At 43.2% G+C, this 22,720-nt stretch overlaps 1 protein-coding gene across 5 annotated transcripts in view; it reads right to left on the reverse strand.

The window, feature by feature from the left end:
- Nucleotides 1–10,408: 10,408 nt before the first annotated feature.
- The window catches only part of AGL (amylo-alpha-1,6-glucosidase and 4-alpha-glucanotransferase), an 83,806-nt gene continuing 71,494 nt past the window's right edge, over nt 10,409–22,720 (reverse strand). For all 5 annotated transcript variants that reach the window (XM_069737432.1, XM_069737430.1, XM_069737434.1 and 2 more), the window contains 6 exons: nt 20,954–21,066; nt 19,821–20,032; nt 15,935–16,032; nt 13,500–13,587; nt 13,288–13,421; nt 10,409–11,132 (listed from right to left, as the gene is read on the reverse strand). In XM_069737432.1, the coding sequence (XP_069593533.1) occupies nt 11,015–11,132; nt 13,288–13,421; nt 13,500–13,587; nt 15,935–16,032; nt 19,821–20,032; nt 20,954–21,066 (763 nt within the window). In that variant the 3' untranslated portion in view covers nt 10,409–11,014. The remainder of the gene's footprint in view (nt 11,133–13,287; nt 13,422–13,499; nt 13,588–15,934; nt 16,033–19,820; nt 20,033–20,953; nt 21,067–22,720) is intronic.

Consider the following 22,720-nt stretch of genomic DNA (forward strand, 5'->3'; position numbering starts at 1 on the left):
GTCAGTTGCTTGATCTGTTTACGATCAACATTGCGTGCAGCAGCCACCACAGCCTCCCACACACTGTCCCGAGAGGTGGACTGTTTTCCCTCCCTGTGGATCTCACATTTTATGAGGGACCACAGGTTCTCTATGGGGTTCAGATCAGGTGAACAAGGGGGCCATGTCATTATTTTTTCTTCTTTGAGACCTTTACTGTCCAGCCACGCTGTGGAGTAGTTGGAGGCATGTGATGGAGCATTGTCCTACATGAAAATTATGTTTTTCTTGAAGGATACCGACTTCTTCCTGTACTACTGGTTGAAGAAGTTGTCTTCCAGAAACTGGCAGTAGGTCTGGGAGTTGAGCTTCACTCCATCCTCAACCCGAAAAGGTCCCACAAGTTCATCTTTGATGATACCAGCCCATACCAGTACCCCACCTCCACCTTGCTGGCATCTGAGTCGGAGTGGAGCTCTCTGACCTTTACTGATCCAGCCTCTGGCCCATCCATCTGGCCCATCAAGAGTCATTATCATTTTATCAGTCCATAAAACCTTTGAAAAGTCAGTCTTAAGATATTTCTTGGCCCAGTCTTGACGTTTTATCTTATGTTTCTTGTTCAAAGGTGGTCGTTTTTCAGCCTTCCTTACCTTGGCCATGTCCCTGAGTATCGCACACCTTGTGCTTTTTGTTACTCCAGTAATGTTGCAGCTATAAAATATGGAAAAACTGGTGGCAAATGGCATCTTCTCGCTTGATTTTCCTGAATTCATGGGCAGTTATTTTGCGCCTTTTTTGCCCAACACGATTCTTGCGACCCTGTTGGCTATTTGCCATGAAACGCTTGATTGTTCGGTGATCACGCTTCAAAAGTTTGGCATTTTCATGACTGCGGCATCCCTCTGCAAAACATCTCACAATTTTGGACTTTTCAGAGCCCGTCAAATCTCTCTTCTGAGCCATTTTGCCAAAGAAAAGGAAGTTGCCTAATAATTAAGCACACCTTATATAGGGTTTTGATGTCATTAGACAACACCCCTCCTCATTACAGAGATGCACATCACTTGATTTACTTAATTGGTAGTTGGCTCTCAAACCTGAATAGCTTGGAGTAGGACAACATGTATAAAAAGTATCATGTGATCAAAATACAACTTGCCTAATAATTCTGCCCACAGTATTTGTAATAATGCCCCTTCCTCTAATAATGTCCCCAATCCTGTTCCTATCTGGTCACAATGTCCCCCATACTGACTCCCTCCTGTAATAATAACCCCTGTCTTGTAATACTGTCCCCCTATTCTGGACACCTTCCTGCAATAATGTCCATAGAAGCTAGGTACTTACTGAACCTGGGCTGCATATGTGACCACGATTTTCACTATGTACTGTGACATCGAAGTTTTGCAAGATCTAATACAAATGGTCTTACAATCACAGGTTCAAGTCTCTATGTGGACTGAAAAGAAATAATGAAAAGTAAAGAAAATGTATAAATAAAATATTTTGAGTACATTATATAAAAGATGAAAGGTTTTTATCAGTACCAACACATTTCAGCGCTAAACTTGCGTCTTTCTCAAGGTCAAAAAACTAATGAAAATGTACACATGACGTCTTTTTCAGATAGGAAAAGCAAAAAATACTTTAAGAAACTCTTTTCTTCACGGAGCATCTTTTTTTTAGTATTTTTGGTTACTTCCTGAATGCTACTTTTTACATTTTCAACTGCACACAGTTTTAAAAAATTGTTTTTCCAACATTTTTGCGGTGTCTTTTTGCCAGCATTTTCTGAACTTTTTTATAACCCCATTCAACAATGTAGAAACCGCTAGTGGTTTTTCAAGCGAAAACACAGGCAAAATGCTGAAAAAGACACATGGACGTCTTCTAAGCCTTCCCACTGACTAGTATTGCAAGTATGGAGCAGCTTCAGAGCAGAAAAAGCATGAAGAATTCTCTGCTCACTGCTTTTAACTGCTTGGCATCTTTGGAAACCAGAAGCGGCTAAAAGATGCTCAAAAGCCAGAACAAATGATCAGCAAGTCATTTTTACATAGAGATGCATGTGTAGAGTTTTGAGCACTTTTCAGGGGGTTTTCAAAACAGATTCTGCTTGAAAAAGACACTGTGTGCACATATCCTTAGACTGGAAACTATGCAGTTTTGGATCTTGAAGATACAGGTGAGGAGATCCGGTACCATGTGCTTGCCTTGATTTCCCAGCTCTATTCAATGGGAGAAAACTTTGAATCAACAGGGATCTCAAGTGCCACTCAAAATAGGAATAATGCATAATTTGTGAGAAGGAAAAAGTGTCACTCACAGCCCCTTAAAATGTCCTTATATTTAAAGAAAAGGTTAAAACACAGTGGTGTGGACGACGGCCATTTTTTGCTACACTGCGATTCAATGGATCCTGTTGATACAAGACTCATTGAAGAGAAATGTAGTGCGAAACGGCCATGGTCCACACCAAGTTGCATTAATTTCTGCCACTATGTTTTAACCTTTTTTTTAATAAAATGACATTTTAAGGGATGGCGAGTGCCACTTTTTTCTTTTTAACAAATGATGCATTTTGATCTAGAGACCTAGTGCCAGAAGTGGATCCAACAGGTGGTAGAAGTGCTTGCTTTATATTATCCAGTCCAAGTGAATCACCAATCGTTAAGCGTTTTCTTCTAAGTAAAGCAGTGGCACAGGTTTTATGTCAGGATGCAGAAACCCTTAGGATCAGGGCGATTTTTATGACAGCCGGCACTTGACTTGGCTTGTTTGTCCTTTGTCCTGATGAGATTTCTGCAGCACTTGTTCTTTACTGACATTATTCAGCGTACATATCCTAGTTTCTTTCTTGTGGTGAAATGTAATATACGCAGATGTTGTGTTCTACGGGAAACAATGAAAACTCCTAGTTCTTCATTCTTTGCTAATAAACTTCCTCTAGCCAAGTCATGCACAGGTAATGTATCTGCAGGTTCACAGATCACACCCAACACTTCAACAAAGGCTCTTTGTGATGAAATCCATTGATGGTAGCTGTTTATTAAGTACATGTAAGTGTCTCTGTACTATAGAGTAAGAAAAATAGAACATTTCCGTCTTTATATTTAACCCTTACTTATAGTTAAGCAGTATCAGGGCTTTTTAATGCAAAATGTTGTTTTAACCACTACTAAGTGTTACAGACAGTAGATGTACTATAGTGATGAATGTAACACTCCCTTTCACCATGTGTAGTTCATATGTCTGACATTAATAATTCTTTTTTTTCGTTACTGACCACAATCGACAATAAAAGCATGCATATATCTTACATTTGTGGCTTGAAGGAGTAAACTCACTGTTCTATGATGTGGTGGTAGTTTTTGTTACACAAATTAGCAAAAGAAAAAGGAAGAACAAACCACTACGGTTTAGGCTGGATTCAAAAGGAAGTATTTCACGATTTGTGTCCAGACTGCAATGCGCAGCTTGAACGTGTGCCTCCTGACTTACAAGCTCATAGACACATATTTTAGGATACCCGAGGTCAGAATGGGCATTGAAGTCCATACATGGACCTTGAAAAATGCCTGTCTGAACCCACCTTACTATAGAGAAGAAAGTATTATAATACTACAGTTAAATATAGTCCTATCCTAAAGTTCCTTAGTGTTCTTAGATCTGCAAATTAGATAAAAAGAACAGACATATCTTAATTTTTAGAGACAAAATTGATGGCGGCAGAATGTCTCAAAAAAGCTGGGACAGGGTTTACAAAGGGCTAAGTCGCATGATTGTGTATAAACGAAGCATGATAGAGAGGCAGAGTCTCTAAGACGCAAAGATGGTCAGCGGTTCAACCACCTGTGAACAACTACTTCTAAAAATTGTGGAACAATTTAAAAAAAAATGTTCTTCAACCTTAAACTGCATTGAATAACATACCATTTATAGTACATGTTATCAGCAAAATTCCAGATTCTTGAGAAATCCATATGTACAAGGCTGATGGTCAATATTGGATGCTCATAATCCACGTGCCCTCAGGTTTCCAGTGACCCGGACAAGGGTAAATGTCAACTAAGTGGTTTCTGTGATGGATATCAATGTGGAAATGGCAGCTGATGGAGACTATTGGGCATCAATGGATACTGTGCTTGTGATTGGGGAGTTGGAACTGAAGTTATAGCTATTCAGGCAAGCTGTGCCACATGATTGGGTGTAAATTGTGCCACATTGAGAAAATCAAAAGATGACCCCAAAGGGGATGTGAGAGGGACAGCTGCTGAAGACCAGGCTGTGTCAGGTGCATGTATCAGCCATCTATTGCTGTAACTACCAACTATCTACTTCTGGATAAGTCTGGCTGTTGCCTTATGGGAAAACCTATACCACCGAGGTCACTGCCTCGTAATGAACAGTCCCTGTGTATGCCTGCATAACCATCGCTGAATGAAGAGCCACTCCACCACCAAGGGGGTTCCTACTGGTCTTGAGTACATGTACAGAGGTAATTATGGTCTTATGATTATGCCATAGTGAGGCTGTGCCTGGCAACATTGCAATACTTCATAGATTTGGGTGCCTTCAAACAAACAATGGTTTTTGGCCACCTTGATGATTTAACTAACTTAGGTGTATATCATCGTATAAGCCTTATGGGCGACTTGGATAGGTAGTCATGTATTTATGCACATTGGCACTTTAACATTGGGGATCTTCCTCTCAGGCAAGTCATTGGATATATTACCCACAAATTGGTCCAACAATAATTAATGAATAAATTATTTTGGTACTTATTTTATTACGAAGTTTCTATTGTTTGGACATCTATACTGTCATACTAAACCAGGTATTGATTTGGAGGCATTCTGTATACTAGGAAATTGTGTATGTTGAAGGATGGATTTTTTCAATTGTTATAAATAAATTTATGTGTTTGAACTAAACATTCTGTGGCCTGGTTAATAGCATGGTGGGCCTTTTTTGTGAACTGTTACCTTCTACCATATACTCTACAACACAACGCACAATCTCACAAATGCTTCAGACCTTAACGGTTTCCTTTTCAAATACTTGATCACTCTTTGGCAGGCCCATTCCACAATTCCTGACTAGTCATGAGCACCCCTTTTCCCTTTCACATAGGTTAATATTGGTTTTATGTGCAGTCTGTTGTGTCCACTCATGAACAATACACAGAATGAAAATATGTTAGTATATTACTGGAATTCTCTAACATAGGAAACTGTACTTGGTCTTGTACATTTTTAAGAATTGCTGTTGTATAAAAAGGAATTCATACCGATGAAAAATGAGAACAAAATCATCTGAGTCTTCTGGATGAAACTTTGGCGATTATTTTGTATAAACTCTTGTAATTTCTATATGCTTCACCTGCACCTGCTGCAAAAAAGCAGCAAATAACAGTAAACTTTTCTATTTTTTTCACCCATTTGTCGGCTTTGCAGCACATTCCAGACTAAGATGACTTCTGTAAATCTAAGTCTGATCTTATAAAGTGAAGGAGATTACGTAGTATCTTATGGTCCAAAGTGAAAAACATATTTTCTTTTAAAAGTTGCATCACATTACTGTATCGTGAAGATGTATGACTTGCATATTCTAAGAAAAATTAGGCAGATGAAATGCTCTGGCTCAGGAAGAATTTGGCTCATCTGTGGGCAGTGTGGTGTAATCTGAGAGTGTGACACCACGGTTACAAACTAAAACAATTATTTCTTCACATTGTGGTACCCAGAGTTGCGCCACCACTTGAGTCATAGTTCCTTTTTATTTGATCGTGTTCCAGTTGGAAAAGATATGAGACCTGGTAACTAAAGAACAGTAGTCCTTGGAGAAATGCTAATCACTTCCTCTTATGTGACGTACAGCATGTTGTACTTTATCCAACTATTGACCAGCACTCGGTGTACTCACTGCTGTAAATGTCTCCTACATGAACACAAAATAGCCTATCTTATTTGCTTTCTCTCCGTTTTAACATTTCTTAACCCTGCTGTTGTCTTCGGTCAAAAATGACCGACCTTGAACTTCAATATTCTTTAAAATATTCAAGATGCGGCTCTGAAACCCTTGGCTGACCGACCCATCCTCATTTAAGTCAATCAACCACAAGTTTCAGAACCGCATCTTGAACACCCCCAAAAATACCAAAGTTCAAAATCGGTCTCCCCAGACCAAAGACAACAGCAGGGTTTTAAACAATCACTAAAAGAGGTACTGGAAAAGAAATACTTTTTAATGGCAGCAATTCCAGAAACAGACTGACGGAAAGTTCTGACACCCTGTTCCTCATGTCTTTCATTGGCTGCGGCGATCAGACTAAAGAATCTGACATTATCTCTTCGGGTAATGGTGGAGACTGGAGACCACTGTAGAGGCAGTGATCTATCAAAAAAAAACAACAACAAAATAAAATGGATTGGCAGCTCACAAAAGTATCAGGTTATAGCTCCTATTAATATATATGGAGAAAAGTTGGGGAAGAAAAAGGAGAAGAGCTCAGCACCATAAACGATCAAACAGATTGTGCTGCAGCTTCTAGCAAATTTATTTCACTCCAGAACTGGATTCACAGCCACACAGCTCAGTCCCGCTTAATAATGTCTTCTATGCTGCTAATGCTTCCTTCACAGTACTACAGATTAAGAAGTGCTGGAATCCCTGTCTGTGTAATGTGTAAGAGATAAAGAGATGTAGTTTAGCTGGTGCTCAGGTGGTAAAATACAAGGTGGTGGGTTAAGAATATTCACTTTCTGGATGGGAGACAGTCCAAGAAAAGAGCTCACTTAGAGAAGGAGCTGGTTAACAACGGATAGATGAAACGGCGAAGTGTTGTTGTGATACTAGATAAAAATATACAATACTCAGCGAATTATGAGTTACCTTTAATGCAAGTCCATGGTACAATAGACACAAATTGTTTTTTCGGCTTCGGATAAGAGCCTTCGTCAGGTGCTATAAATCACTCAGTATTGTACCATTTTATCTGATAGCGAACCGACACCGTGCCGTTTCTCCTACGGTGTATGGGAGACATTTTAGCAGCTAGTCCTCACCTAATAATTCAAAAACAATTGGATGTAGAAAACAGGAGCTAGAACCTGCACAGGGGAAAACTAATGGAAATCCACATACATAAGTCGTAAAATGTCCAGAGATAGTGTTATTTTTCATGCACACATACAAAAGCTTATTCTGAAGTAAAAGGCACACGTCACATTTCACTAAGCACTCGGCCTAATGCTTCCCATACACATACAAAATCTAATGGCTTAGTTTTTTAGCCAATAGCTATTCTTCACCAGCTTCTTACACACATGCTAAAATCCAACGCACTTGATCCTTCTTTACCGCAACTTTTGCTGTCGGGGAGACATTGAGACAAGCTCATTCACATTAAGGTTTGGCTAATCTTGCGGAAATTAGGTGTAGGTTGTCCAATCTCGCCAAATTATATGAGCACCTTTCAAAAATACAGGCAGCTGGGAGGTTAGGAAGGTGCAATGTACCCCTAATAACATACACTGCTCAAAAAAATAAAGGAAACACTAAAGTACCATATCCTAGATATCACTGAATGAAATATTCCAGTTGCAAATCATTATTCATTCATGGAATGCGTTGAGAACAATAAAACAAAAAAATGATCAATGTAAATCAAAATTAATATCCCATAGAGGTCTGGAGTTGGAATGATGCTCAAAATCAAACTGGAAAATGAAGTTACAGGCTGATCCAACTTCAGTGGAAATGCCTCAAGACAAGAAAATGATGCTCAGTAGTGTGTGTGGCCTCCACGTGCCTGTATGATCTCCCTACAATGCCTGGGCATGCTCCTGATGAGGTGGCGGATCTTCTCCTGAGGGATCTCCTCCCAGACCTGGACTAAAGCATCAGTCTACTCCTGGACAGTCTGTGGTATAACTTGGCATTTGTTGATGGAATGAGACATGATGTCCCAGATGTGCTCGATTGGATTCCGGCCTGGGGAACGGTCAGGCCAGTCCATAGAATCAATGCCTCCATCATGCAGGAATTGCTGACACACTTCAGCATTGAGGCCTAGCATTGTCATGCATCAGAAGGAATGCAGGGTCCACTGAACCTGCATATGGTCTCACAATGGGTCTGAGGATCTCATTACGGTACCTAATGGCAGTCAGGGTACCACTGGCTAACACATGGAGGGCTGTGCGGCCCTCCAAAGAAATGCCTCCCCACTCTATTATATTGAACTGGAGAAAATTTGTGGATCAAATCTGCGCTGCTGATAAAAATCCGGTCATACAATTTTGGAATGAAGATGAAGTCTTATTTCGAAGTCACTAGGACGTCTTCTTCATCCATGAATTTTCTCTAGTTGAATATCATTACTTGGTCACCGGTTTGACCAGTGGAGCTGCAGCAGCTGTCAACTCTGACGAGTTTCCATGCGCTAATGTTAAGATATATGAGTGCAATCTGATTTTACACTATTTCCTATCCATCGGATAAGACTCTATTTTGCGCTTCTTTTTCCTATAGTATTCTTTATTGTCCCCACACCATTACTGATTCACTACCAGTCCGGCCATGCTGGAGGATGTTGCAGGCAGTAGAACGTTCTCCACGGCGTCTCCAGACTTTGTCACGTCTGTCACATGTGCTCAGTGTCAACCTGCTCTCATTCGTGAAGAGCACAGGGCGCCAATGTCAATTCTGCCAATCTTGATGTTCTCTGGCAAATGCCAATCGCCCTGCACAGTGTTGGGCTGTAAGCATAACACCCACTTGTGGATGTTGGGCCCTCATACCACCCTCATAGAGTCTGTTTCTGACATTTTGAGCAAACACATGGATGCTAGTGGCATGATGGAGGTCATTTTGCAGGGCTCTTGCACTGCTCCTCTTGTTCTTCTTTGCAAAAATGAGGAGGTAGCAGTCTTGCTGCTGGGTTGTTACCGTGATACGGCCACCTCCACATCCCCTGGTGTTCTGGCCTGTCTCCTGGTATCTGCTCCATGCTCTGGACACTGTGCTAATACAGCTACACTTCTTGCCACAGCTCACATTGATGTGCCATCCTGGATGAGCTGCACTACCTGAGAAACTTCTGTGGGTTGTAGACACTGCCTCATGCTACTGTACAGTAAAGGTACCTTCACACTGATCAACTTTCCAACGATCACAACCAGCGATACGACCTGGCCGTGATCGTTGGAAAGTCCTTGTGTGGTCGCTGGGGAGCTGTCACACAGACAGCTCTCCAGCGACCAACGATGCCGAAGTCCCCGGGTAACTAGGGTAAACATTGGGTTACTAAGCGCAGGGCCGCGCTTAGTAACCCGATGTTTAACCTGGTTACCATTGTAAAAGTAAAAAAAAAAAAAACACTACGTACTCACATTCCGGTGTCTGTCACGTCCCTCGCCGTCAGCTTCCCGCACTGACTGTGTGAGCGCCGGCCGTAAAGCAGAGCACAGCGGTGACGTCACCGCTGTGCTTTACGGCCGGCGCTCACAGTCAGTGCGGGAAGCTGACGGCGAGGGACGTGACAGACACCGGAATGTGAGTACGTAGTGTTTTTTTTTTTACTTTTACAATGGTAACCAGGGTACACATCGGGTTACTAAGCGCGGCCCTGCGCTTAGTAACTCGATGTTTACCCTGGTTACCCGGGGAGTCATCGCTGGATCGGTGTCACACACGCCGATCCAGAGATGACAGCGGGTGACCTGACGACAAAATAAAGTTCTGGCCTTCTAGCTCCGACCAGCGATGTCACAGCAGGATCCTGATGGCTGCTGCGTGTCAAACACAACGAGATCGCTATCCAGGACGCTGCAACGTCACGGATCACTATCGTTATCGTTCAAAAGTTGCTCAGTTTGACGGTACCTTTACTCTAAGGGTGAGAGCAATGACAAAATGCAAAAGTGACCAAAACAACAACCAAAAAGGATGAGAACAAAGAAATGGTCTCTGGTCAACCCCTGCAGAACCACTTCTTTTATTGGGCTTGTCTTGCTAATTGTCTGTCATTTCTACCTGTTGTCTGTTCCATTTCCCCCACAGCAGGAGAAATTGATTCACAATTGGTGTTGCTTCATAACTGGACCGGTTGATTTCACAGAAGTGAGAATTACATTGTGTTGTTTAAGTGTTCCCTTTATTATTTTGAGCAGAGTATATTGATATGTTTTACGTAATCACACAGTCTAATGATTTATGGAAATATCATATTAGGTATGGTTGGCGACAGATACATCAATCTGCCATATTGTTGATTAATGGTATAACTGGTACATGACATATCGTGTATCTGCAGCAAGAATTTTATATTATTGAGCTAAATAAATCAGAATTTATGGAAAGACAAAATAAATACTGGTCATATGGAGATAGCTTGTACGAGCAGTGAGAGAAGAAGCACTAATAGTGAAGGCTTTATTGCACAGATTTACAGGAGATCACAGACATATGATTATTACAGTCTTACACCATGCAGCATCTCACACGCTGCGTCCGCACTAACCACATAAATGGCCAGGAGGACAATATTCCTTTGTAACAGACTACAGTAAATAGATGTTACCCTACTTAGAATAGATACCCCCGACCCCAATGTATTCTGCACTTCTTCTCATGCCTCCTCAACACTAAAAGAGATTTTCTAATATCTGATCCCATCGTACAGTGTAATGTTCGGCAATTATAATCCTAGTTCATTATGTACTGTCCAAGCGCTCCGCTATATTGTGAGATCTTCTGCCGCAGCACCATTGTGGCCAGGAATCTGATGACTTTATTTACATCATTATGAACAAAAAACTCTTAAAGTTGGTGACCAGCGGGTCCTAATGTACTTATGGCAGGACCGATGGGTTATGTGCAAAGTAAACAAGCATTTCACACAACAAATATCTACTCCCTGCGGTAAGCCACGTCACAGTGAGGTCAGTTCCTTACATACAGGCCCTCCAGTGCTCGAGATCTTTTCATCCCGCTACTTCTTCATAGGTGACACAAGTGGAGCGTCCTACAGGTCGTGTAGAACCTCAAGCACTACAGATATAGACCAGGCTTGTGTCTCGCAGCTGAACGGACAGTACTGACCATTCTCGTTGGTGAGTTCTGGAAGACCTTTCCAGGAGGATCTGGAAAAGAGAAAGAAAGTAATATTACTAAAGCGGAAGATACCTTATGTGTCACAACAGGTATCTACAAGAGTGGCTGAGCGAGATTGCATGCTTCAACATTACGATATTAATACACACATTCACATTTGTGTCTACAGACCGGAATAAGATGAATGGCTTTGTGAATACAGGTTATGATACTGTATATGCTGCTTTTATATCCTACCTCAGAGCTGTATTCATTAATCTACTGGTTGCTACATTGAAGCTTCTTAGCAAACACACCCATTACTGCTTATCCGAGCTAAGCCGCGCAGTATGGTAATCGGCCATTCATCCATCAGATTACTGTCAGATCGCACCCCAGAACACACACTGCACCAGGCACTGAACCAAGAATGGAGGCTGGCACATCTACAAACTCGGCTGTAATGCAGACTAACGTCTGTACGTGACAGAATTCACTCCTAATTCCGGCAAGAATACCACTGTGCAAATATGGGACTTTACCAAGGAGTGCAGGTGACTGCAGCCACACTTCCTGCTACAAGATACCTAATGCAATGTGCAAGTAACCTAAGGTCCCCATACATGCAGGATGAAAGTCAGCCGAAGCCTCCGATATTGTCAGGATCGGCCAACCATCTAAGGTGTATGGACACTCCCCACTGATGATAACGTTGGAGGAGAAAAGGATTCGGCCTGATGAATTTCAATAACTGATCCCTTTGTTGTGCGGGAGATAAGCGGCTGCTTTCCTATGAAGGACACAGGAATGCTCGGCTGGGCGCAGCACCCCTGTGCATGGAGGAGATGGGAGACATGGCTGTATAATGTGGATGGAGACCTTTACTGGGACAGCCTTATTATGGGGGAGGATGGCTGCTGGGGAATCGTCATTATGAGCTGGTAAGGATCGGTAGTAATGGATCCAGCAGACGCAGCCCATCCTTACAATGAGTGGTAGGCTATTTATTCAGAAGATATCAAGCAACATTTACCAGGGGAAAAATACTTTTGACCACAACCTCAGCTGACAACAAGTTTCATAAGCTTACCTTGTGGTGATTAAAGGGGTTGTCCGGCCCAAACCCATAAGTCTGCAGTCACTCTGTGTGAATCCCCCCTGCGCACAATGTGCACTGAGGGGATTCACAGGTTTCTAACCTGGGACTGGAGGGTATGAAGCGTTATACATACACCCCAGCCAGCGGGCGCAGCTTCACTCCATACACTTGTACCAATAGGCATGGCTGATTAGAGAGCGCAGCCTCACTCCATACAAGTGTATGGAGCCAGGCTGCGCCCACTGGCCGGGGTATGTATAACTCATCATACCCTCCGGTCCAGGGGCAGAAAACGGTGAATCCCCGCAGTGCACAGTGCATGCGCTGTGGGGATCCATAAGTCTGCAGTCACCAGAGAGACTAGGCCTAGGCTCTGAGGTTTCTCCTCCATGACAGCAGACTTATTGATTTGCACCGGACAACCCCTTTCACTATTCACTAAGCCTGCTTCAGGAAGTCGTCCTCATGATCTAAATAGTTGAGATCATTTAAAGGGAATCTGTCACCTTATCTGAGAGCAGCATGATGTACGTGCAGAGACCCTGATTCCAGCGATGCGTCACTTACTGATCTACTTGTTGCAGGTTCGATACAATCACTGTTTTCACCGCAGATCCTTCCAGTTCTCTGAATGCTGAGCTCTATATAACCCATCCACAGCAATGATTGGCAGCTTTTTGTGTACACTGTGCATAGGCAGAAAGCTACCAATCAGTGGTTATAGAGAGCTCATTAATACAAAGAACTACCTGGCAGCAGATATACTAGTTCACTAGTGATAATCTACTGCTGTTGATGTTATTGAATCTACATCAAGCAGACCAGTAAGTGACACATCGTAGGAATCAGGATCTCTGCCCCTACACTATGCTGCTCTCAGATTAGCTGAAAAAAAAAAAACTTAGTGACAGATTCCCTTTAAAGGTTCTGCTAAATATATATGAATTCCATTTTCCTCTGCTTATGCCACAGTTTGGATCACAAAGAATATTTTCACCCTGGAAGGTTGGGTTAGTGAAGAAAAGACAAGAAAATGGTCCTGGTGGAGGGGTAAAGAATGAGGCATGAGAACAGTGTCCTATCTGCCATTTTAAGTGTGTCCTCACCTCTCCAGATGCGTGTAGTGACGAGACAGTACATTCTTCACTAACACCACTGTTTTCTGGTACGTCTCCTGGTCTATCTTCTTGGCGAAGTGCAGCTTGGCACGCAGGAAATACCCAATGGGCCAGAGCCATTCCTGGAAAACAGAACAGACTGTCAAGATCTGGCTCAGCACAGACAGGGATTTAGGAGAAAAAAGGACGAGCGGCCTTACTGGTCCCTGATGGTAATTAAATCCTTTTGCAACATTATAATTGTCATTATCCAGAGCATTGTCATAAACTCCGCAGTAAACCATGTCACTAGGAAAAGCAAAAGGAAACATTAATTAGTCTTCACACAGACAGTGAAAGGGTTACATAACGGCAAGCGGACACACAAGGCAGGTGTAACCAGGAAGGCCCCTCTGAGGCCATAGTGAGGTGGGCACTGGGGCCGCTTTCTGGTGCCCAGGACCTGTATAGACCTAAGGTAACCATGCTGGAAAGCTTTGGATCTCTGCCAACATCCATAGTCAGATAAAATGCAATGTGATATAGGTGTGACAGGGTGAGGCCGGTGAATGGCTGCCCGCGTGACACTTATGCATCAGACCTGGCACAGAGCACAATACTGTAGTGGAAAGCCAGTGCTCGTCATAAACGGCTGATCAAAAGGTGACAGGGCTTCACAGGTAAAAGCAGAAAAATACAACATGAGATTTGCAACGCTGCCTTGAAGTTAGGAAAGTGAGGACTATTTAGTCTCTGTTCACACCTCTGCGTCTTGTAAGAATAATGCAAGGACAGCAATAACGACAACTAAGCCGACACCTACCATCTGTTATTCTCACAGACGGGCATGCTACAATTAATTGTTTTTTTGTGTGGTAAGGGATTCCCTAGCTTAAATTAGGATTAGACATAATAAGAGCACATTCATGTAGATCCGCTCTGCCTTGTGCAACCAATCACAACTTAAGCACTATAGTTCTTCAAGGGAACCTGTCATGTCCCCAAACACTATTTACATGCCGAAATGGGGTTAATCTGCAAGATAATATATTTCTAAAACCATGGGGTCGCCGCACTGTAAGCCCCACTGCTGGGAGGAAAATAGCTTTATTCCTCATGGCAGCCTCCGGCTTTCAGTCATGGAGGTGCAGCCTCCGGCTTTTAGTCATGTAGGCAGAGCCGATGCCGTTTCAGTCACTGCTTAGTATATAGTGATGGGAGGCTGTAACCATGTCCTGGCACATTTAGTATCAGTGCAGAGCTGGCTGTCAGTCAGTGTCAGGGTTTGGTTACAGCCATCCACACTATGCATTGACCAGTGACTTAATGACCGAAAGCCAGAGGCTGCTGGTAAGAATAAAGTTAATTTCCTCCTATTGCCGGGCTTTCAGTACAGATGCCGGACAGTGTTAGATCACTAATAAGCTGAAGAATTACACCATACCTTTATATAGTGTGCACAGGTTCCCTTTAAGAACGATCATTTCTCAATAATCTTTCAATGGAAGCAGGCAGCTGATCATTCGATGAATGAGCAAAACGCTCGTTCATCTGGTGAAATGATCTTTTGTGCAGAGCAAAAGAAAAACCATCATTCCCTGATGTGAATAGTCCTGTATAGACAGGACTCATATTGTGAACACCACGGCAGCCTAGGTGCACTGAGCGAGCTATTACAGATCGCAGGCTATTAAACACCGCCAATTGGTAAATGTTTATTTACCGGCGGTCACTTAGTGCCGCCTGTTACTCCGTGTAGGTTTAATTGCAATAGAAAAATGAAGCTGGAATGAGACTGGCTGATATGGAGAACAAGGAAGATCTTCAACATCTGCAAAGAGTTTGTATGTTCTCCCCGTGTTTGCGCGGGTTTCCTCCGGGCACTCCGGTTTCCTCCCACATTCCAAAGACATACTGATAGGTAATTTAGATTGTGAGCCCCATTGGGGACAGCGATGACAATATGTGTAAAGCGCTGCGGAATATGTTAGCGCTATATAAAAATAAAGATTATTATTATTATTATTTTCTGTTGGAGCACTTTATGCATCAGGCCCATTGGGACAGTCTGAAAAATGTATTCCTATGAGTTGTTAGCAGGGACCATATTAGCATGATTTTGGAGGGTTGCGTGGGTGCTGGCATTTTCACCATTTGTCAGGCACTATCAGTGCTATACACTAATGCTTAAAGGTGCAAAAGAGAACAAAGGTGTCAAATCAAATGTTCTGCATGGTTATGACAATTACTGGAACTTACCTCTTTTTTCTTATCTGTGATATAAGGGAGTGAAGATCATTAACTTCTGGTCTTTGCCGCTGCTTTAAAATTACACCTTTTTCACAATGTCAGTATCTTGTAAAATGACATAAGAACAGTCCCTTCCCTGTACAAATATACCATAAGTTTCTTTCTTGTTCTCAATCCCCAGCCATTTCTACCTATACACAGCCTTCATAGGAACAGAGCAATGTTATACATCTCTGACTGACTAACAGTTTTTATGACAAAAATGTTCCCCTTTTCTCAATATAAGACCATGTAATGTTTGTGCTGGGGTTTTCAAAAATGTATAGCAAAGGCTACAGAACCTGCCATACATTTCAATGATACATTTCCTAAAAGAAAAATAAATGGTGCTTGACCATCCACTTACTCTGGATCCAGTGTTTTCATTCCCAAAGGTCCCATTAATTTCTTCTCAGCCACTTCGAGAGCTTTCCACGCTTTGGAAGCTGTAAAGAGCTCCGGAGCCTGAAACAGGACCAGTGGTCACATGGGAACATCTCATGTAAAGGGCACCTATCATTTCATAACATTGTAGACATGTAGTGGTGTTTATCGGTTTTGGGCCCAGGAGTTAAGAAACCTACCAAATTTTAAAACTAAAGGGAGAAGTGTTCAGCTTGGTGCTTCTGTCCTATGTTATAAAGCTGATAATAAAACCTAAAGATAGCTGAATATTTAAAGGATTTTTTTCCATTAGTTTTTTTTTGTTATCTGACGAAACTGCTCAGTGGGTGTGGCCATGTTTTGATTGGCCAGTATCAGAAGAGAAAAAGCCAACACCCACACAGAAATTCTGTGATACACGCCCAGTTTGTTAAAGGGGGAATTTGCATCTTTATTTCCAGGGAACATAACTTTGGAACAGAAAGGTATAGAGGAAAAAGAAAAACTATTTCAGAATCAGTGGAACTGCGACAATTGCAGGATGCACTCAGTTTAAATTTTAAAAAATTCAGTGAAATGTCCTCTTTAAATGGGCTTTTGATAAAGAACAATCTACTATATAATTGTCTAAGGGTCAATTCCATCTGTCTGTCTGTCCTTCTGTCTGCCACGGATATTCATTGGTCGCGGCCTCTGTCTGTCATGGAATCCAAGTCGCTGATTGGTCGTGGCAAAACGCCCACGGACCATTGCCACGACCAATCAGCGACGGGCACAGTCTGGAAGAAAATGGCCGCTCCTTACTCCCCGCAGTCAGTGCCCGGCGTCCGCATACTCCCCTCCCGGTCACCGCTCACACAGGGTTAATGCCGGCGGTAACGGACCGCGTTATGCTGCGGGTAAAGCACTCCGTTACCACTGCTATTAACCCTATGTGACCAAGTTTTTACTATTGATGCTGCCTATGCAGCGTCAATAGTAAAAACATCAAATGTTAAAAAAAATGTTAAAAATAAAAAATCATTATATACTCACCGTCCGCCGCCTTTCCTGCTCCTCGCTACGCTCCATGCAAGCGGCAGGTTCCGGTGGTATGGGAGAAGGACCTGCCATGATGTCACAGTCATGTGACCGCGACGTCATCACAGGCCCTGCGCGAGAACGACCTGCCATGACGTCACGGTCATGTGATCGAACTACAAGTGGCCCTCGGAAGGTGAGTATATGTTTATTTTTTTATTTTTTAACCTGTGACATACGTGGATGGGCAATATACTACGTAGCTAGGCAATATACTACGTGGCTCTGTGCTGTATACTACGTGACTGGGCAATATACTATGTAGCTGGGCAATATACTACGTGGGCTGTGCAATATACTACGTGACTGGGCAATATACTATGTCACTGGGCAATATACTACGTGGGCTGTGCAATATACTACGTGACTGGGCAATATACTACGTGGCTGGGCAATATACTACGTGGCTGGGCAATATACTACGTGACTGGGCAATATACTACGTGACTGGGCAATATACTACGTGGCTGGGCAATATACTACGTGGCTGGGCTATATACTACGTCGCTGTGCAATATACTACGTGGCTCTGTGCTGTATACTACGTCACTGGGCAATAAACTACGTCACTGGGCAATGTACTACATCACTGGGCAATATACTATTTCACTGGGCAATATACTACGTGACTGGGCAATATACTACGTGGCTGGGCTATATACTACGTCGCTGTGCAATATACTATGTGGCTCTGTGCTGTATACTACGTGGCTGGGCAATATACTACATCACTGGGCAATAAACTACAAAAATCCAAAAAATACGTTAAACCGCACCCTATACCCATACGGCCTCCACAGGCCTAGTGGCGCACGTCACTGCCAGGGGGTCAACCCAGCTACAAAGTCCAATCCATATCAAAAAAGAAGACAGCGCCACAACGGTCAGTGAAAAATAACTTACAGATTTAATCTGCCATCTGCGGCGACGTTTCGGTACAATGACCTTTATCAAGCACTTGATAAAGGTCATTGTACCGAAACGTCGCCGCAGATGGCAGATTAAATCTGTAAGTTATTTTTCACTGACCGTTGTGGCGCTGTCTTCTTTTTTGATATGGATTGGGCAATAAACTACGTCACTGGGCAATATACTACATAACTGGGCAATATACTACGTGACTGGGCAATAAACTACGTCACTGGGCAATATACTACGTGACTGGGCAATATACTACGTGGCTGGGCAATATACTATGCCACTGGGCAATAAACTACGTCACTGGGCAATATACTACGTAACTGGGCAATATACTACGTGACTGGGCAATATACTACGTGACTGTGCAATATACTACGTGACTGGGCAATATACTACGTGACTGTGCAATATACTACGTAACTGGGCAATATACTACGTGACTGGGCAATATACAGTACTACGTGGCTGGGCAATATACTACGTGGCTGGGCAATATACTACGTGACTGGGCAATATACTACGTGGCTGGGCAATATACTACGTGGCTGGGCAATATACTACGTTACTGGGCAATATACTACGTGACTGGGCAATATACTACGTAACTGGGCAATATACTACGTGGTTGGGCAATATACTATGTGGCTGGGCAATATACTATGTGGCTGGGCAATATACTACGTGACTGGGCAATATACTACGTCACTGGGCAATAAACTACGTCACTGGGCAATATACTACGTAACTGGGCAATATACTATGTAACTGGGCAATATACTACGTCACTGGGCAATAAACTACGTCACTGGGCAATATACTACGTAACTGGGCAATATACTATGTAACTGGGCAATATACTACGTCACTGGGCAATAAACTACGTCACTGGGCAATATACTACGTAACTGGGCAATATACTACGTGACTGGGCAATATACTACGTGACTGTGCAATATACTACGTGGCTGGGCAATATACTACATCACTGGGAAATAAACTACGTCACTGGGCAATATACTACGTAACTGGGCAATATACTACGTGACTGGGCAATATACAGTACTACGTGGCTGGGCAAAATACTACGTGGCTGGGCAATATACTACGTGGCTGGGCAATATACTACGTGGCTGGGCAATATACTACGTTACTGGGCAATATACTACGTGACTGGGCAATATACTACGTGACTGGGCAATATACTACGTGGTTGGGCAATATACTATGTGGCTGGGCAATATACTATGTGGCTGGGCAATATACTATGTGGCTGGGCAATATACTATGTGGCTGGGCAATATACTACGTGGCTGGGCAATATACTACGTAACTGGGCAATATACTACGTGGTTGGGCAATATACGATGTGGCTGGGCAATATACTACGTGGCTGGGCAATATACTATGTGGCTGGGCAATATACTACGTGGCTGGCCAATATACTACATGGCTGGGCAATATACTACGTGGCTGCGCTATATACTACGTGGACATGCATATTCTAGAATACCCGATGCGTTAGAATCGGGCCACCATCTAGTGATGGCATATTTACTAAATATGAAATCAGTGTCTGATAAGTGAAGATCTAATTATTAGGACCCTTACTGACCGGAAATGCAAAGGGGACGCAACATAATTTTCACACAGTGCCTGGTCCACAGTGGTGCTGTATAGGGAAGAAGGTAAATGGCTAGCTGTGATTGGCTCTTCTTTCTAGTATGGGTTCTCAGTATGCCTCTCAACTGTCATACAATAATGGTATAGATAATTAATATATCATCATTTTATTTTGTGGAAATATTATTAGACTGAAAAAATGAATGAGTCCATTGTACAGAAAAGTCTGAGCCATAATAAACACTCACCACCACCATGGCGATAGGGAAGTTTGGCCGGAGCTGGTAATCACACCAGGGACTAGATGCTCCATAGCTGTCTTTATAAATGTCACGCTTGTGAACCAGATCGGGACGTTGTTCGTTAGGATCAGTAGGGTTCTCGGAGACGTAGAAGCATCTTTCAAAGTGATTTTGAATGTGCTGATTCCACTCGCAGAAGGTAAGCAATACGTCTTTCCCTGATTATATTAAATACAAGAATACAACATGGTAGAGTCGAAGGGTTCGAACCATTAGTTCATTTGTGCCTTTTTTGTGTTTAGTTTTTGGTGTTTTTCACTTTGCGACTTACTTTAAAAAAAGGTGCAAAAAAAAAAAAAAAAAGTGAGTGTTATATGTTTTGCCTATTGTCTATGTTTGCAATTTTGGGTGGTTATTGGGGGTTTCCATACGTTTATGGCTAATTTGTCAATTGAGCTAATGTACTCAGGTCGCTTCTTGGAATGATTTTTTGTATACCTGAATTTTTTAGCTAATTTTGTGACATTTTAGAGGAACATACAAGTTTTTGTTCTAAACATGAGTCCTTGTTCTAAAAAAGTCACCAAAACAGTGATAGGCATGAATAAAAAGCATTTTGAGTTTGCTCAAAATTCATAAACCGTGTGCGTCATTTTGAAGAATTTCTAGCAAAAACATCAACGAATAACACGAGACAGAAAAAGAAAAGTGAATTAAAAAACTCCTCATAGATGATAGTATTATTAGTCACAATCAACACATTCAAGGGGTTGTCCAATATTAGAAAAAACGTGGCTGCCTTCTTTCAGAAACAGCGCCACCTCTGAACATGGGTTGTGTCAGGTATTGCAAGTCACCTCCAATAAAGTCAGTAGAGCCTTGCTACCATACCATACACAACCCATGGTCAGTGGGGGCGCTGTTTCTCACAAAAAGCAACCACGTTTTTTGAATCCTGGAAAATTCTTTCTAAGGATCAATCGTCTGATTGAAGATGGGGCTAGAAATACATAATTGTTAACAAAGATCATAAATTAGACATGTATGATTAACCTGACAATGCTAATGTGACAGAACTAGACAAGTATTGCGACTTTCATGGGATGTATGATCCTGTAACATCGCGTGCAGTTTCTCACCTTCCCTCCGGACGGTGACCCCTTTGTATGGATACGCACTCTTCTCATTCAGCCCACTGAGCCAGCGCACCGTTGACTTACTGAGCCCCACGATCTCCACAGCGGAACCGTCCCTGCAATGGAGAATAAGAAGTGACATGTCGCCATCTAGTGTTACAATACAGATATAGCAGTCTACAGCAGATGTGAATTACAAGAAATGGGTTAGCCCTAACAAACAGGAAATCCCTGCATGTGTTGCACCAGATGAACATCCGCGAGACATGCAGCCACGGGGCCTCAAGCATAGTATTAAAGCACGCCGAAGACCATCTGTTAGAACTCAAGCATGCTCGGATAACACTCTATTCCAGCACGTTCGCTCAAGAGAACCTGTCACCTAATACAGGCTGCCGACATGAATCAGAGCCTGACTGCCCAATTGCAGACAAGTATCTTCCACTCTGAAAAGCTGCAGCGTTTTAGAAAAAATATAGATCCGGCTGGTGACTGTAGCCAGAGATGGGACTAGCCCTGACCGCCCCGGTGACTTTAGCCGGAGATGGGACTAGCCCTGACCGCCCTGGTGACTATAGCAAGAGATGGAACTAGCCCTGACCTCCCTGGTGACTATAGCCAGAGATGGGACTAGCCCTGTACCGCCCCGGTGACTATAGTCAGAGATGGGACTAGCCCTGATCGCCCTGGTGACTATAGCCAGAGATGGGACTAGCCCTGCACCGCCCCGGTGACTATAGCCAGAGATGGGACTAGCCCTGCACCACTCCAGGTAATTGACAAGGTCGCTTCATGTACACACATAGGAAAGACCGGTCAATCAACTAGAGCGGTGTAGGGAGAAGCCCGCTGGTGGTGGCACCAGATTCATCCTGGGCACTACCTACTCAAATAGGATCTACCAAATGCATACCTAAGTACTGACCATGTGAATAAAAAGAAAGAAGTATGCGAAACCTCTGTGATTACCAAATAAGAAAATATACTTTCTTTATCGCTTCATTGGGGGACACAGAGAACCGTGGGTGTATGCTGCTGCTGCTAGGAGGCTGACACTATGCAGAAAAGGAAAAAGGGTAGCACCTCTCTGGCAGTATACACCCACCGACAGGCACCAAGTACCTCAGTTTGTGCTTAGTGTCTGTAGGAGGTGGACCTGGATCTCCCCAGATCCGCAGCTAACCTTTTCTTTCTACAGGATTGTTGTGTTTTATTAACTTTTTTCCTTTTTCTTTCAGATACAGCTTCTGGGAATCAGGTTGTTAATTCACTCTGCCTTCCCCTTAGAGGCGGCTGAGCTACCAGTGTGGTGTGTCCCACTCTGTCTCTCTCAGGACCGCCGGCAGGACTTATCCCCTTCCACCCTCATGGGTGATCCAGAGTTGATTTTGGTGGCCAGTCCTTGCCATGTCCCTCCTCACCCCTCTCCTTGGAGAGGGCTGAGAGAAAGACGGTGGTTACCAGAAAAAGAAAGAAAAAGTGGTCCACAGGCCAATCATCGCCTCTCTGCCAGTCCTGCAGTCCACCTGCCATGTCTGCCCCGCAGGAAGCCTCCGTATCTCAGGAGGAATGCACTCCCCCTACCCCAGAGTGGGCCGTTGCCATGTCTCAGTCGGTCTCGGACCCGACTAAGGTTTCCCAGTCGCTAGTTCAAGCACTTGAATGTCTCCCACAGCTATCTGCAGCCACCAGTGCTCCGAACGTCTCTCATGGCGATTCGCATGCACCTGATATCGACCCCCAGATGGACAGACCAGCGGGCCGTTCTAG

This window comes from Ranitomeya imitator, chromosome 8 (genome assembly GCF_032444005.1).
Source record: "Ranitomeya imitator isolate aRanImi1 chromosome 8, aRanImi1.pri, whole genome shotgun sequence".
In the NCBI taxonomy this organism is placed as follows: Eukaryota; Metazoa; Chordata; class Amphibia; order Anura; family Dendrobatidae; genus Ranitomeya; species Ranitomeya imitator.